This window comes from Bactrocera tryoni, chromosome 5, assembly GCF_016617805.1.
Source record: "Bactrocera tryoni isolate S06 chromosome 5, CSIRO_BtryS06_freeze2, whole genome shotgun sequence".
In the NCBI taxonomy this organism is placed as follows: Eukaryota; Metazoa; Arthropoda; class Insecta; order Diptera; family Tephritidae; genus Bactrocera; species Bactrocera tryoni.
Window position 1 is genome coordinate 63,630,702 of NC_052503.1, and position 12,567 is coordinate 63,643,268.

General features: G+C 34.1%; 1 protein-coding gene across 6 annotated transcripts in view; it reads left to right on the forward strand.

Annotated features, from left to right (window-relative positions):
- Positions 1-12,567, forward strand: part of LOC120777995 — a 57,719-nt gene that overhangs the window by 38,781 nt on the left and 6,371 nt on the right. For all 6 annotated transcript variants that reach the window (XM_040109646.1, XM_040109647.1, XM_040109649.1 and 3 more), the window contains one exon: positions 3,511-3,636. In XM_040109646.1, the coding sequence (XP_039965580.1) occupies positions 3,511-3,636 (126 nt within the window). The remainder of the gene's footprint in view (positions 1-3,510; positions 3,637-12,567) is intronic.

The window sequence follows — 12,567 nt, forward strand, 5'->3', positions numbered from 1 at the left end:
TTTACTAAAACTTTTTCTTAATTTAGTCTTTTTTTCGAACTCCCCTTTTAACGTAAAAGTAAAACTAATCAAAGTTTATGTTTATTGCACATTTACTTTTATGCTGATTTGTGCAATCACGTAGAACGAAAATGCCGAGGAGAACTTCTATTTTTATTGGAACAAAAAAGTAAAACGAACTTCCTGTAACCTAGCTACAACAAGAAAAACATAGACGAATGAAGTAATAAATTATTTTGTTAATGTATTTTTCAGGTATATTTTGTGGTTCGTTTTCAGGGGTGTATTTAATAGCTGAACAATATTATTTTGTGTTAGCTAAGCGGATATACAAGTTAAAATGTTTAATAATGGTTATGCTATTAACACGATTTGTGCGATCGTTGATTAATTTATCGGAAGTGGATGAATTTTACTTTAAGAATTTTTAAATAAAATTATTGTGCGATTAGTGAAAGGAAAAACAATTTATAAAATATATATTTTTCTTGTTTCAAATTATTTTGTTAGTTAGTAGTTCGAAAACATAAAATTATTGTTTAAATAAATGTGCAGGAAGTGGTAAGTTACGTAGAACTGATCGTCTAGGCCAATTTGTTTAACGAGCTGAGTCGATTAGGTACGTCTGTCTGTCTGACGCTATAGATGCGATATCGTTATATCATATTGAACACGTCTTTTCCTTCTCAAAAAGCAGCTCATTTGTCGGAACCGCCAAGATCAGCCCCATATAGTATATACAGCAATGGACATATAAATAGCACAAATCTGAATCCCATATTAATTCTAATTTTTAATCGTAAAGTAGTTTAGCAATAAAAATGCTTGTTTTCATTATGAAGATAGTTTCGCCGCTAAAATACCGTTGACTTTCTATGCAATTTAGTACGCGGCAATCTTTTTGCGTATAGTGTCGATTTGAAGTGGACACATAAATAGCATTTTTTTAAGTTCGCAGTTTATTATGGGAAAACATTGCACACAGGAAAAGGGAGTGCTTATGTGCGATATGAACAAAAAAAGGAAAAGGTCCTGCCCAAATTGCTGAAATAATGCATTGTTCTCAAAAAATGGTATATAATGCTCTTTATGCAACAAAAAAAGACCCGTCATGTGTAAAAAGAAAAGATATCAAGAAAGCCAAGGCCACGTAAAACCGATGACAAAACCATAGTAAGAAAGAGCAAAGCCGATCCTTTTAAGTCACCCAGAGATTTTACGATCGAAATTAATGACGAATATGATGTGGACATGCCCAGCAAGCTTGTAGGAAGTCGTCTCAACGATGCTCAACTTTTGGACGAATTAACATGAAGGAACCACTCCTGTCAAAACGCCACATCAAAATTCGACTGGCATTTGCAAAGGCCCACAGAGACAAACCAGCACAATTTTGGAGGAACGTGCTTTGGAGCGACGAAATCAAGATAAATAGGATGGGTCTAGATGGAAACACATTTGTACGTCGTCCACAAGGCCCCTAGCCCTAGGTATACCAAAAAAACATAAAGCACGGCTGTAGAAGTAGCATATACTGAGGCGTGTTTTCATGGCACGGCGTCGATCCAATTGATCAAATTAATGGTAAAATGGAACGGTTTCAGTATATGGATATACTGAAAAATAAAATGGAGCCATTTGTATTTTTATACATGCCCATAAACTGGACATTTATGCAAGGCAATGATTCGAAGCACACCGCCAATGAATATTGGCTTGGCCTGCACAAAGCCCGGATCTGAATCCAATAGATAATTTATGGAATGATGTCAAGATCAAAATAGCAAGCAAAAAATTCAAAAATGTTTAAGATTTATGGGCCGGAATTGAGGTGGCTTGGTATTCAATCGCAAAGGAATGATGTCAAAAATTGGTGGACGGCATGCAAGGAAGATATGAATGGGTGAATAAAAATAGTGGATATAGTACAATATACTAACGCAGTGAGCTATCTTATATCATTTTTTTTTTTAATTTTTATAAATTTTTGTGCTTTTTTTTAAATCCCTTTCAGATTGTGCTATTTATGTGTCTAAGCTGCCATATAAGATACCGATGTTTTCGTCTTTTTTTTAACGAAAATATAATATTTATTGCTTTATTCTTTAAATCTCTCCTCCTCTCCTCTTCAAATCCGTAAGTGGTAAATTTAAGGATTAAATAAATGTTATTTATTTGATAACCAAGTGTGCTATTTATGTGTCCATGGCTGTAGCTGTCATACAAACTGGGCGAACAAAATCAAGTTCTTGTATAGAAACTGTTTAAACTCCAGTGCAACTTTTTATCTTGATATTTTTTTTTAATTTGTCTGTCATATTCTCGGCATTTTGAAGTTATGATATTTACGGTTTCAGGAGACAAATTCTGTTCAGTAACAACATTGCTCTATTTGTTTTACTTTTTACTGGTTAATGGTAAAATAATAAAGATTTTGAGTGTAAAATTGCAAACTACAAATTGAAAAGCAGCAAAACCATTCACTTTATGTAAATATAGGCTAAGTTGCTGTTAACAGACATTTTCACACTTCAAAAATATACCAAAAGTCTTGCTTCGGTGTACACGAGATAATGACGAAGAAGAGATATCGCTGTAGGGGTACGTAACATTTATGTTTTCGTATGGACCGAAATCATGCGAACAAAAAGGCAGAAAAAACCATGAATTTTAAGTTTCTGGAGTTGAGTAACGAAACGCAGGCAAAATTATGTGTTTTAGCTCATGCTGATTTGGTCGAAATATGTTGTAAACTTTTACTAGCCTTCAGTGCGAAGAAAATTCGGCAACTTTTACGAGCTCCAAAAGAAAAACAAAGCGAAAGCCTCAAATTTACAAAGTGCAAGGAGCTTCCCTCATGAACTACAAGCACATATTAAATTTTAAAAATATGTGCAATGTAAGTACACATGTATTCAGCACTATACTGAGTACATATACATACATAGATGTATGTATGTATGTATGTATATTCGTACAATTTAACACCAAACTTTATTATTTATCAGCATTTGTAGTTTATGAACTCATTTCGTATTGCACGAAAATATTTTTATGGCCGCTAGTAAAATACCATACACAACACAGCAACAAAAACAAATTGGCGAGTGTGCATGAAAGTGAAACTGCATTCAACTTACACATATTACATTATGTACATATGTTTGTGGATGTGTTGCACAAATTTGTGCAATATAATATATGAACTAGAGTAGCTGAGGTCAATACTTACGCGCGGGTGTTGAGTAGAACAAAGATTTAATATTAATTTTTAGTGCACATTTTGGCATGTTATTGAATATATTTATTACTGCGTCTGCTTAGAATGTTACATTTGTTTACAACAGCGCCTTTTGTGTATATCAGCTCAAATATGAAATTTGCCACAACAAATAAGCAAGTAATTATTAGGAATTTTATTTAGTGCACTGGTATATTTAGTCATAACTTTTAATATTTATTTTAATTATAATCGTTATATACATAAGTATGTATTTCGTATATTTTCAGAGGGTCTGCCGTTTGTGCCACACATTTGTTATGTGGGTGAGAAGCTTTATAAGGCTACTGTTGGCTCTTGCTTTTTCTACGAGCAGGTGAAAGAGTGCTGTTGTGCGCCGGTTTTGGCAAAACAATGTAAGTTGGCTAATACATTTTATAACTGATTGGTTTTACTTAGTTATTAACCTGTTGGAACGCAACAAGTGCTTAAATAAATATATTGACGTAAGGAATATTATTTATAGCAGGATTCCAAGTAATGTATAATTGAATTAACCAAAAATTTATAACTAACAAGTAAGGAAAGGCTAAGTTCGGGTGCAACCCAACAATTTTACAACTTTCAAGAATCAGGGAAACACTTTAAGGTGTAAAACCAATCATATAGAGTGAAGTCAGCCGAATGTTCGAAAATCCTGAGGGCCTATTCTGTAACTCGATTCTAAAATGTATACGTACAATAATCGCGAATATTTTATTCGAAAATTGGCTTGAAAATCCGAAAATCGAGTTACAGAATATAAAATATCCGAATTCGAGTAAATTGATTTTCGAATCGAGTTACAGAATAGGCCCCCGGATATTAATTATATAAGGGCTAGGCCAAGCTTTCGCTGAAATTTATGTATTTAAGGCACAAAGATACAGTCTTATGAATAAAATACGCTCTCTAATTTTCATTGGGATAACTCACATATTAACCGATATATGCGGTACAAAGTCACCCCGAAGTTCTAAAATTTTTTATATTAGGTACATACATATATGGGAGCTAAGGGAAGTATTGGTCCGATTTCCAACCGTTTCGACATACAGACGTACCGAGATATGGGATTTCACAAAAAAGTGGGCGGTGTCATGCCAACTTTTCTCGTCATCCTGATCATTTATATACAAATAATAGGTTGTCAAAAAAGTCTTGCGGTATTTTCTCTAGTTGGCGCTGAAAGCGCGTAGTTCTAGTTGTATTCGTCGCATCGGGCCATGCTATACCTTTTTGGAAAGCTCATTTCACGCACTAACACGTGTTTGATTGATTGTCACGTCTTTTAAGTCGTTCGTGAGTTATAGCGTCGCAAACATGGAGCAAAATTAAGAGAAAATACGGCATATTTTACAGTACTACTACGATAAAGGTAAAAATGCATCTCAAGCCGCCAATAAAATTTGTGCAGTTTAGGGACCCGATATAGTTTCTATTTCCACCGCACAACGATGGTTTCAACGTTTTCGTTATGGTGTAGTGGTGGTCGAAGATGCGCCACGCTCTGGAAGGCCTGTCGACGAAAATTGCGATAAAATCGCTGAATTGGTCGAAAGAGACCGGCATAGTAGCAGCTGTAGCATCGGTCAAGAGCTGGGCATGAATCATCAAAAATTCATTTCAATTTCAATAAAAAAAAAAAATTCAATAAAAATACCGCAAGACTTTTTTGACAACCCATTATATATCTATGTCGATTAGTTGTAGCTGATACGTACAACCGTTAGGTGAACAAAACTATAATACTCTGTAGCAACAGGTTGCAAGAGTATAAAAATTGCGCTTTTGAACTTTAAGATATTTCGTTTGCGTACTTCGTCTTCTATTATTTCGATTATATTTTCCAAAGATTATTTTTAATAAAATTTTAAAGTAGTTGAGCTTATTTGTGTTTAATTGCTTTTAATTATAGTTTTTCAGTTAGAAATATAAAGCTTTCCTTTTCATCCTATTGCAGCTTTTGATTTGAAAAATGTTTTGTGTTTTAGTTTTTCAATTTTTTTGGGATTAATATTATAATTTTAAACTTTTAATTCCGATTTGGAAATAAAAAAAATAGGTAACCATAGCAGCGTCTCATTATCCTCGGTGCATTCTTTGCATTTCGCCGAATTCAGTTCTGAAGGTAGGATCTAAAGAGTAGGATCCCTGTGATGACCCTTACAATATTTCTAAATTGTTTTTTGCCTAAAAGTAGAGTTTTTTTAGTCTGTTCACCATCAACACTATCCCAAAGTAACTTTGTAATAAACCCTTGAAGGAATGGCTTGGGGCAGCTAGGAAATTTGTTCCCAGCTGCTCCCGAGAGGGACAACTCGCCTATCTTTTCTCTTCCAGTTATTTCTATAAGACTGGGTACTCTTATTTTATTAACCGAACTACCTACTGATACGAGTAGGATAGTTATTGCTTGCTTGCATAACCTAGCGCAGTGAGCCTTGGTTTTGGAGCTACGAATGGCTTTAATTGCTTATTTTCCCTTGCTTGTCCACAAGAAGATTTATGAACTTGCTAATTGGAGAAGAAGCTCACTTGGCAGCTACTGTTAAGCCAATGGTAGTCATTTATTTTTAAACTACCTATGTATGGGTTAATATAGTAGAAGGCCACTCCTGTTCGATCACAGAACCATGAGGCTCGATCGATATCTTTCGATTGGTTTACGACCAATATTAACAAGATTTTTCTGAAAGCGATCACCCTCGGTAGCCAACCATAAACATTTAAGAGTTTTTCAGACAGGGAAAAGCTACTTATTTTATATCAATTGACTTTGAATATGTAGGAGCAATGTTTTGTTAATATCGAACTAGTTTAAAGTCGATTACAGAGAGCTGATTATTTTTGGTGACAACTTTGGCCGCGCACCAGATTGTGACTGCTGAGAGACGATCATTAGCTTTAAATTTTCTCTAACCAGCGATGTAAGATTCCTCTTCTTCTAGCCGAGTTAACAACAGCGCGCCAATCGTTTCTTCTTTTCGCTATTTGGCGCCAATTCGAGATACCAAGTGCGGGCAGGGCCGTTTCCAACTCATGTCTCTAACAGAGTTGAGAGCTTCCTCTGCTTCCACCAGCGGGCACTGAATCGAAAACCTTCTAAGCTGGAGTATTCTCTCCCATCCGGACAACATGACCTAAGCAGTGTTGCCACTGTCCCATGATTTGCTGAATTATGTCAATTATGTCGTTCCATCGACTGCGGCTTTGCATTGCCATTGCGCAAAGGACCATACATTTTCCGCTAAAATTTTTTAAGGCCCACACATTAGATGATGCCGTTGTCCATACCACACTATATAGCAGGATAGGAATGATGAGGGACTTGTAGAGTTTGGTCTTTGTTCGTCGAAAGAGGTCTTTACTTACTCAGTGCAAAGTTGCCGGCATGAAAGATTCTGCGTTATACTTCAAGGCTGAGTATGTGAACCATTTTTCGTTTTAAGGAAGCAATGTAAAGATTTTCTTATACCGCTTCTAACAATAATTAGTTCCAAAACACTTCTAGACACTTTACGATAACTTCAAGTAAAACAGTACCTTTAATTGACGCCATGAACCAAGCTGCTGTATCAATAGTACTGAGAGTATGATAACTTTACCTTATTCAAAGTCGATTATACTTAGCTCAAACGAACGCACAGTTTAATTGTCGAAATTGTTCTCCCAACCCATTTGGGGAATGTTAAGCCGTATTTTGTCATAAAAAGAAAATATTGCAAATAATGGTTCGATATGCAATTTCAAAATTGTCAATCAATCTGGTTTGCAGATAACCTAATTTGTTCACAAATTCAAAGTTATGAATAACTATAACCATAATGCGCTTATATGCTTTAATTGTTTCTATTCATAATTATGTACATACATACATACATATGTATATCAATTCATGATTGCGGGTTGAAACTAACATCACAATCACGAGACGAAGAGTCCAATGCCTGAAAATTTGTTTTGTTAAAACTGTCTCGTAGTGCGCCTCTTTAACGCCTTACAGCCTAAAAACGCATTTAGTCTTAGATTTCTCAATTTACAGATAATTACTATAATATTTGCAAATATTTTGAGAAAGTTTTAACTAAATCGAAATCTATGAAAAATATATCGTCAAAAAATATTTTTTCAATTAGTCTACGTTGACAATTAGTCAAGTACTTCCTATTCAATTACCTTAAGTTATAAAATTTATATTTTTATGGGCGAACTGATTTAACAATAAAGCGGCAATTGAATATTCAATATCTCTCAGAATTAATAGAGGATGATTTCAAAAAATTATTTCCGAAAATTAATAACGATGAGTTGAAGTGAGGCATCGCCCAATCAATTTTACAACAAATAGTCTATGTGATTGCCTGCAAATAATATATTTTTACAACTTTATTGCATCAATAAAAATACGTCATTTCAAGCTCCTAAAAATATTTACATACAACAACGAAAAATAGTCCATTAAAACCCGCTCGTTAATTCCAGCTACATATAAAATGAAGAATGAAAATTAGCCAATTTTTCTTTTCAAGTTGTACGAAATTTATGCGCAGGTGTTCATAAAACTAAAGTACTACATAATAAATATGTATATAGATATCGAGTGAGTGCATAGCATTTAAATTATAAACAAATGGGTCGAAAAAATGATTTATAAAAGCCTCACATAAATAGGTTTGTATGGTATACAATTTGACGAGAAGCATATAGCAATACCAAAATGTACAATAATTAGGCGTACTTAGTAATGGAAAATAAACAAAAATTAATAATGATAATGAGGTTAATGCAATAATGAAAAAAATTCCGTGAAATATTAGAATATAAATTTTTCAAACAGAAAGAAACGAACGAATTTCAAAGAATCGAAGCAAGATAAATAAATAGTTTGAAATAATAACGTGAAAACAAATTACAGTTAAATAATTAGAAGAAGCTCCTTGGTTTTAATAAACATATACAGTGGAATTTATGCTTCTGGAAATGTAAATGACTACAAACTATTTGTATATTTGTATATTTGTTTTCAATGTTCGTGTATAAACATCAGGGCGGGTCGTATTTTTTCGACAAGATTCGTCTTTATTATTTATTGTTATGTTTATCCTGTACTCGTACTTATCTCATATAGTCTACGACTACAAATAGTTAGAATGTTTCAAGCTCGATGTAATTGCCCAAGAGTTGTAAAATATAGTTGTTTTAGGAAAGTAGAAGTTTTGCTAAAGTCATAACACTGAAAATCAAGTACTTTCGTGGATACTAAAAAAATAAATATTTTCTTCTAGAAAGAAAGTTATTTAAATTTCTAACATCATTGAAAAAATGTTTAAAAAGTGTTAGCTTCTCATATTTCCATTTTACAAGAACTGGGAATATTGTTTTTTATGGCTTTATTTTTGTTATTTCTTAAGCATTGTTCCTCGGTACAAATTTAATACCATAATAACAAAAATAGCTGTTCTTTTGCATTTTCCGCAAACCAATGGTTTCGTTTGCAGCTGTACATAAGGAGTTTGAAATGCCGTCCCACAGTTCCCTTATACCGAGTTGCTGATGAGTGCACTCAAAGAGCTAGAGTGCAAGTCGAGTAGAAAATCGTTCGGCTGTCTGTTGTGATTGCAGCTTCTCGACGTCAAACCTTCCATGTGTTTGTTGTAGTGGTTCGAGTCGATGTTAGGTCCTCGGAACGTACGCACGTCTAAAAGACTGGGGACAGACGTGTCTTTCGTCTATCACAACATGAACGAGCTGGTTGGTGGCTTTTCGATCCGGAGACAGCCAAGTAGCTTGATGAGTTTTGTTGTGCTGGAATTTAGTACTACAGTTTCAATATTTGCTGATTAGAAATTTTATAATTTTTATTTAGTAATAAAAAACTTACCTATCGCACCATATTTTCATTTTAGCTAAAGACAAGATTAACTCGTTTTTTGCTCTTTGACTGCAGTCAGAAAATATCGACTATGATATTATTGATTTTCGATATTAGATGCAACAATAATAATTTAAATATCTACTCTTTATAGAATATTACGAATCTTGACCAATATGCAACACGCTTTATCGTCTCTAAACGTCTCTAGCAGGGAATCGAAATAGAATAATTTTCTCTCCAGTTCTACAGACTGGCTGAGATTTTAGTGCGGTAGTGTAGATTTTCACACATGCTTATACGAGTACATTTGAGAATTTTATTCAATACTGTTTGTAAAATTATTTTGGACCCTTGATGCACAGGTTTGTACATGTGTATTTGCTATAATATTTATTTATCTCTTCCTCCGTCTACCTTCAGCTACTCTTCAGCTCCATGCAGAAGATCCTCTGGCTTTTTATTAATTTATTTATTTACTTTATTTTTTATGCTCCTGCAACATGTTGCTACAGAGTTTAATAGTTTTTTTTGCACCTAACAGTTGTTTGCAGCATCTAAAACTTATCGAGATAACTTGAGTAAAAATTAAGATATCTTGATGAAACTTGGTACCATTGTTTCTTGGCAAAAAGGTGAGGACGAGTTCGTAAATGATAAGATGCACCTTTGCGTTAAAAATAAAAAAGTGGGCGGATCCACCCACTTATTGGCTTAAAGTATATAGGTACAGACTCATTAAGCATCTCTACCGACATTGTAAAAAAGGATGAAATTGGAAGATAACCCAACTCCTATACAGCGATACTGCTTAAAACAACTGAAAGTGCGATAAATCAATAACTAGCTGCGCCAGAGACATAATAATTTACATCAGAGATGATATGAGGGAATTTTGAACGACGGGCGCGGCACGGCTCATCTTTGAAGTATTCCATCTTATGACCAAATTGTGTCCACCTTCAACAAAAATTGTTCAAGTCCCTAGGTATCGAATATTTGAAACACGGTACATTTAGTTGACTTTTTACCGCAAATATCGATCAATGTTGCAGATTTATAATTGAAATTCAGGGATAATCCAGGTAATGGTATGCCTTTGTGTCCAATGCCTTGTGTCCCTGAGCCCCCGTATACCTAATATAAAGACTTTCGAACTTCCGGGTGACTTTATGCCGCATATATCGGCCAATATGTAGATTATCTCAATGAAAACAAGAGAACGTCTTTTACTCATAACAGTGTATCTTTTCGCCTAAAAATTATAAAAGAGGGCGAAACCTTGACCAAGCCCCTATATACTTAATATCAGGATTTTCAAGCATCCGGCTGGCTTTAATTCATATGATTGGTGGTTGGATGTGACGTACCTTAATGAAACTCAGGGAACATATTATTATATGTGGCATGTTAATATTATGTGGCATTGTTCAGTAAAATCGGGTCGATACTCCCAACTCCCATATACAACATATACATATATATGATTTTGGTTTTTCTAACAAATCTTATTTCAAATACGTACGCATGTACATAAAATATATATATATATACTATATATTTTTTTAAAAGATATTAGAATAATGAAAATAAGATTTTAGGTTAAATGTTTAAAAAAATCTGGATACAAAAAAATATATAAATTCTGTTGATCATTTATATTTAATAGATGTCTCAATATGACTATTTTCTATTGCAATATTAATATGTTTATAAAATACTGATAAGAGAATCTAAATAATTTTGAGAATATTTCAATAGTTGCTTTTGATTCGCCAGACTGTAGAGCAGTGATTCCCAAACTTATTTTGTCTACCGCCCACTTTGAGAATAAATATTTTTTTAGCGCCCCCATTTTTTCACCTATTTAAAAACCACTATAAGTTTAAATTAATTATTGTGACCTATATATGTAATATGTATATTAACGGAGAATTCTAAACGAAACTTTTACTATAACCAGCAACTTGAAACCTAAGCGCAGTAGGTAACATACAACGGCGCTTAGGTCTCAAGTTAACTCTTACGGGCTCCACCTGCCAATAAGAATGATTCTTGAAACACAACTTTTTAGTATTAAAACAGAGAATATTTTATTAAAAATAAAACTAAAATAATCGATCCATATATAAAAACTAATGTGAAGGATGAATCTGGTGCTGTTTAATAATTTTGTTAATATCAGGTTCCAATTTACTCAAGAACAGTCGCAAGTCGGCACGATCGGTAACAAGCAAACGATTTCTATTTTTAGTAAGCAGTGTTGTCACAGCACTAAATCCACGTTCACACAAATATGACGATGGGAATGCTATCAAGAATCGTTGAACGATTGACCACAATCCAGGGTACAATTGCGAGATCGGTTTTTGTAGTCAAAATTCTTGGCAACCATTTTTGAACTTGATTTTATATCCCCGTTTGTTGTCAATTCTATAAGTTCTTCTTCCAGCTGAGGTGACATTGCTGTGTTGACATTTGAAAACGGATCCAACACCCAGTCTGGTATTTCCAAGTTCAAAATGTCCTGGTATCGTTCGGTGAAGTCAATGTGGAGGTTTTCCAAATGTTGGCAGTAGGCAAACAATTCGTCGTTACTGCATGATACTGATAAATTCGGAAAATTGTGAAACTCACGTCTGCCCAGATTCTTTTTGTGTAGAAGCAGTTTGGCTGCGAAAGCAGCAACGACGTTTTTTGTTTTAATTAAATTTAGTTTATCGCCTTGCAGTTGGAGATTCATGTCGTTGAACAATTTATACAGGTCTGTCATGTAAGCTATATCATTCTTTGATGTTATGAGCTTGTCTTGAAATTCTGTATCTTTAGTTTCCAAGAACTCTATAACAGAGTCAAACAGGTTATAAAATCGAGTCAGACAATTGCCTCTTGGTAGCCAACGAACTTTAGTATGAAACAACAAACGATTGAAATCCTCGTCATTAGTAATACAAAGCTGATGAAATAATCCATCATTCACAGAGCTGTTGCGGATTTTATTGACTGCTTTGATGACATATTGCAGTGATTGAAATAGTTTTTCACTTAAGTTTCTAGCAACTTAATGTTGTCTATGAATAACGCAATGTACACCAAGGACATCTGGAATTTTATTTTTTAAGTACGCTATGAAGCCTTTATGGCACCCTGTCATAGCCGGAGCGCCGCAGCAACTGAAATAATATTTTTCAAAGGAATTTCTTTCACATCGCAAAACTTTTCCAATATATTGAATATGGTTTCGCCTTTTGTATCGGTCTCTAAATTTCTATCAAACAATAGTTCTTCACATATTTTCTCATCTTTAATAAAGCTCACATAAGACAACAACCATGCTTCATTAGTTGGTAAAGTGGACTCATCCAGCTGAATTGAAAATTGACTTGACCTCAGGTGATCGTACAATGATTCTTCAATGGTTTCAGCCATTTCA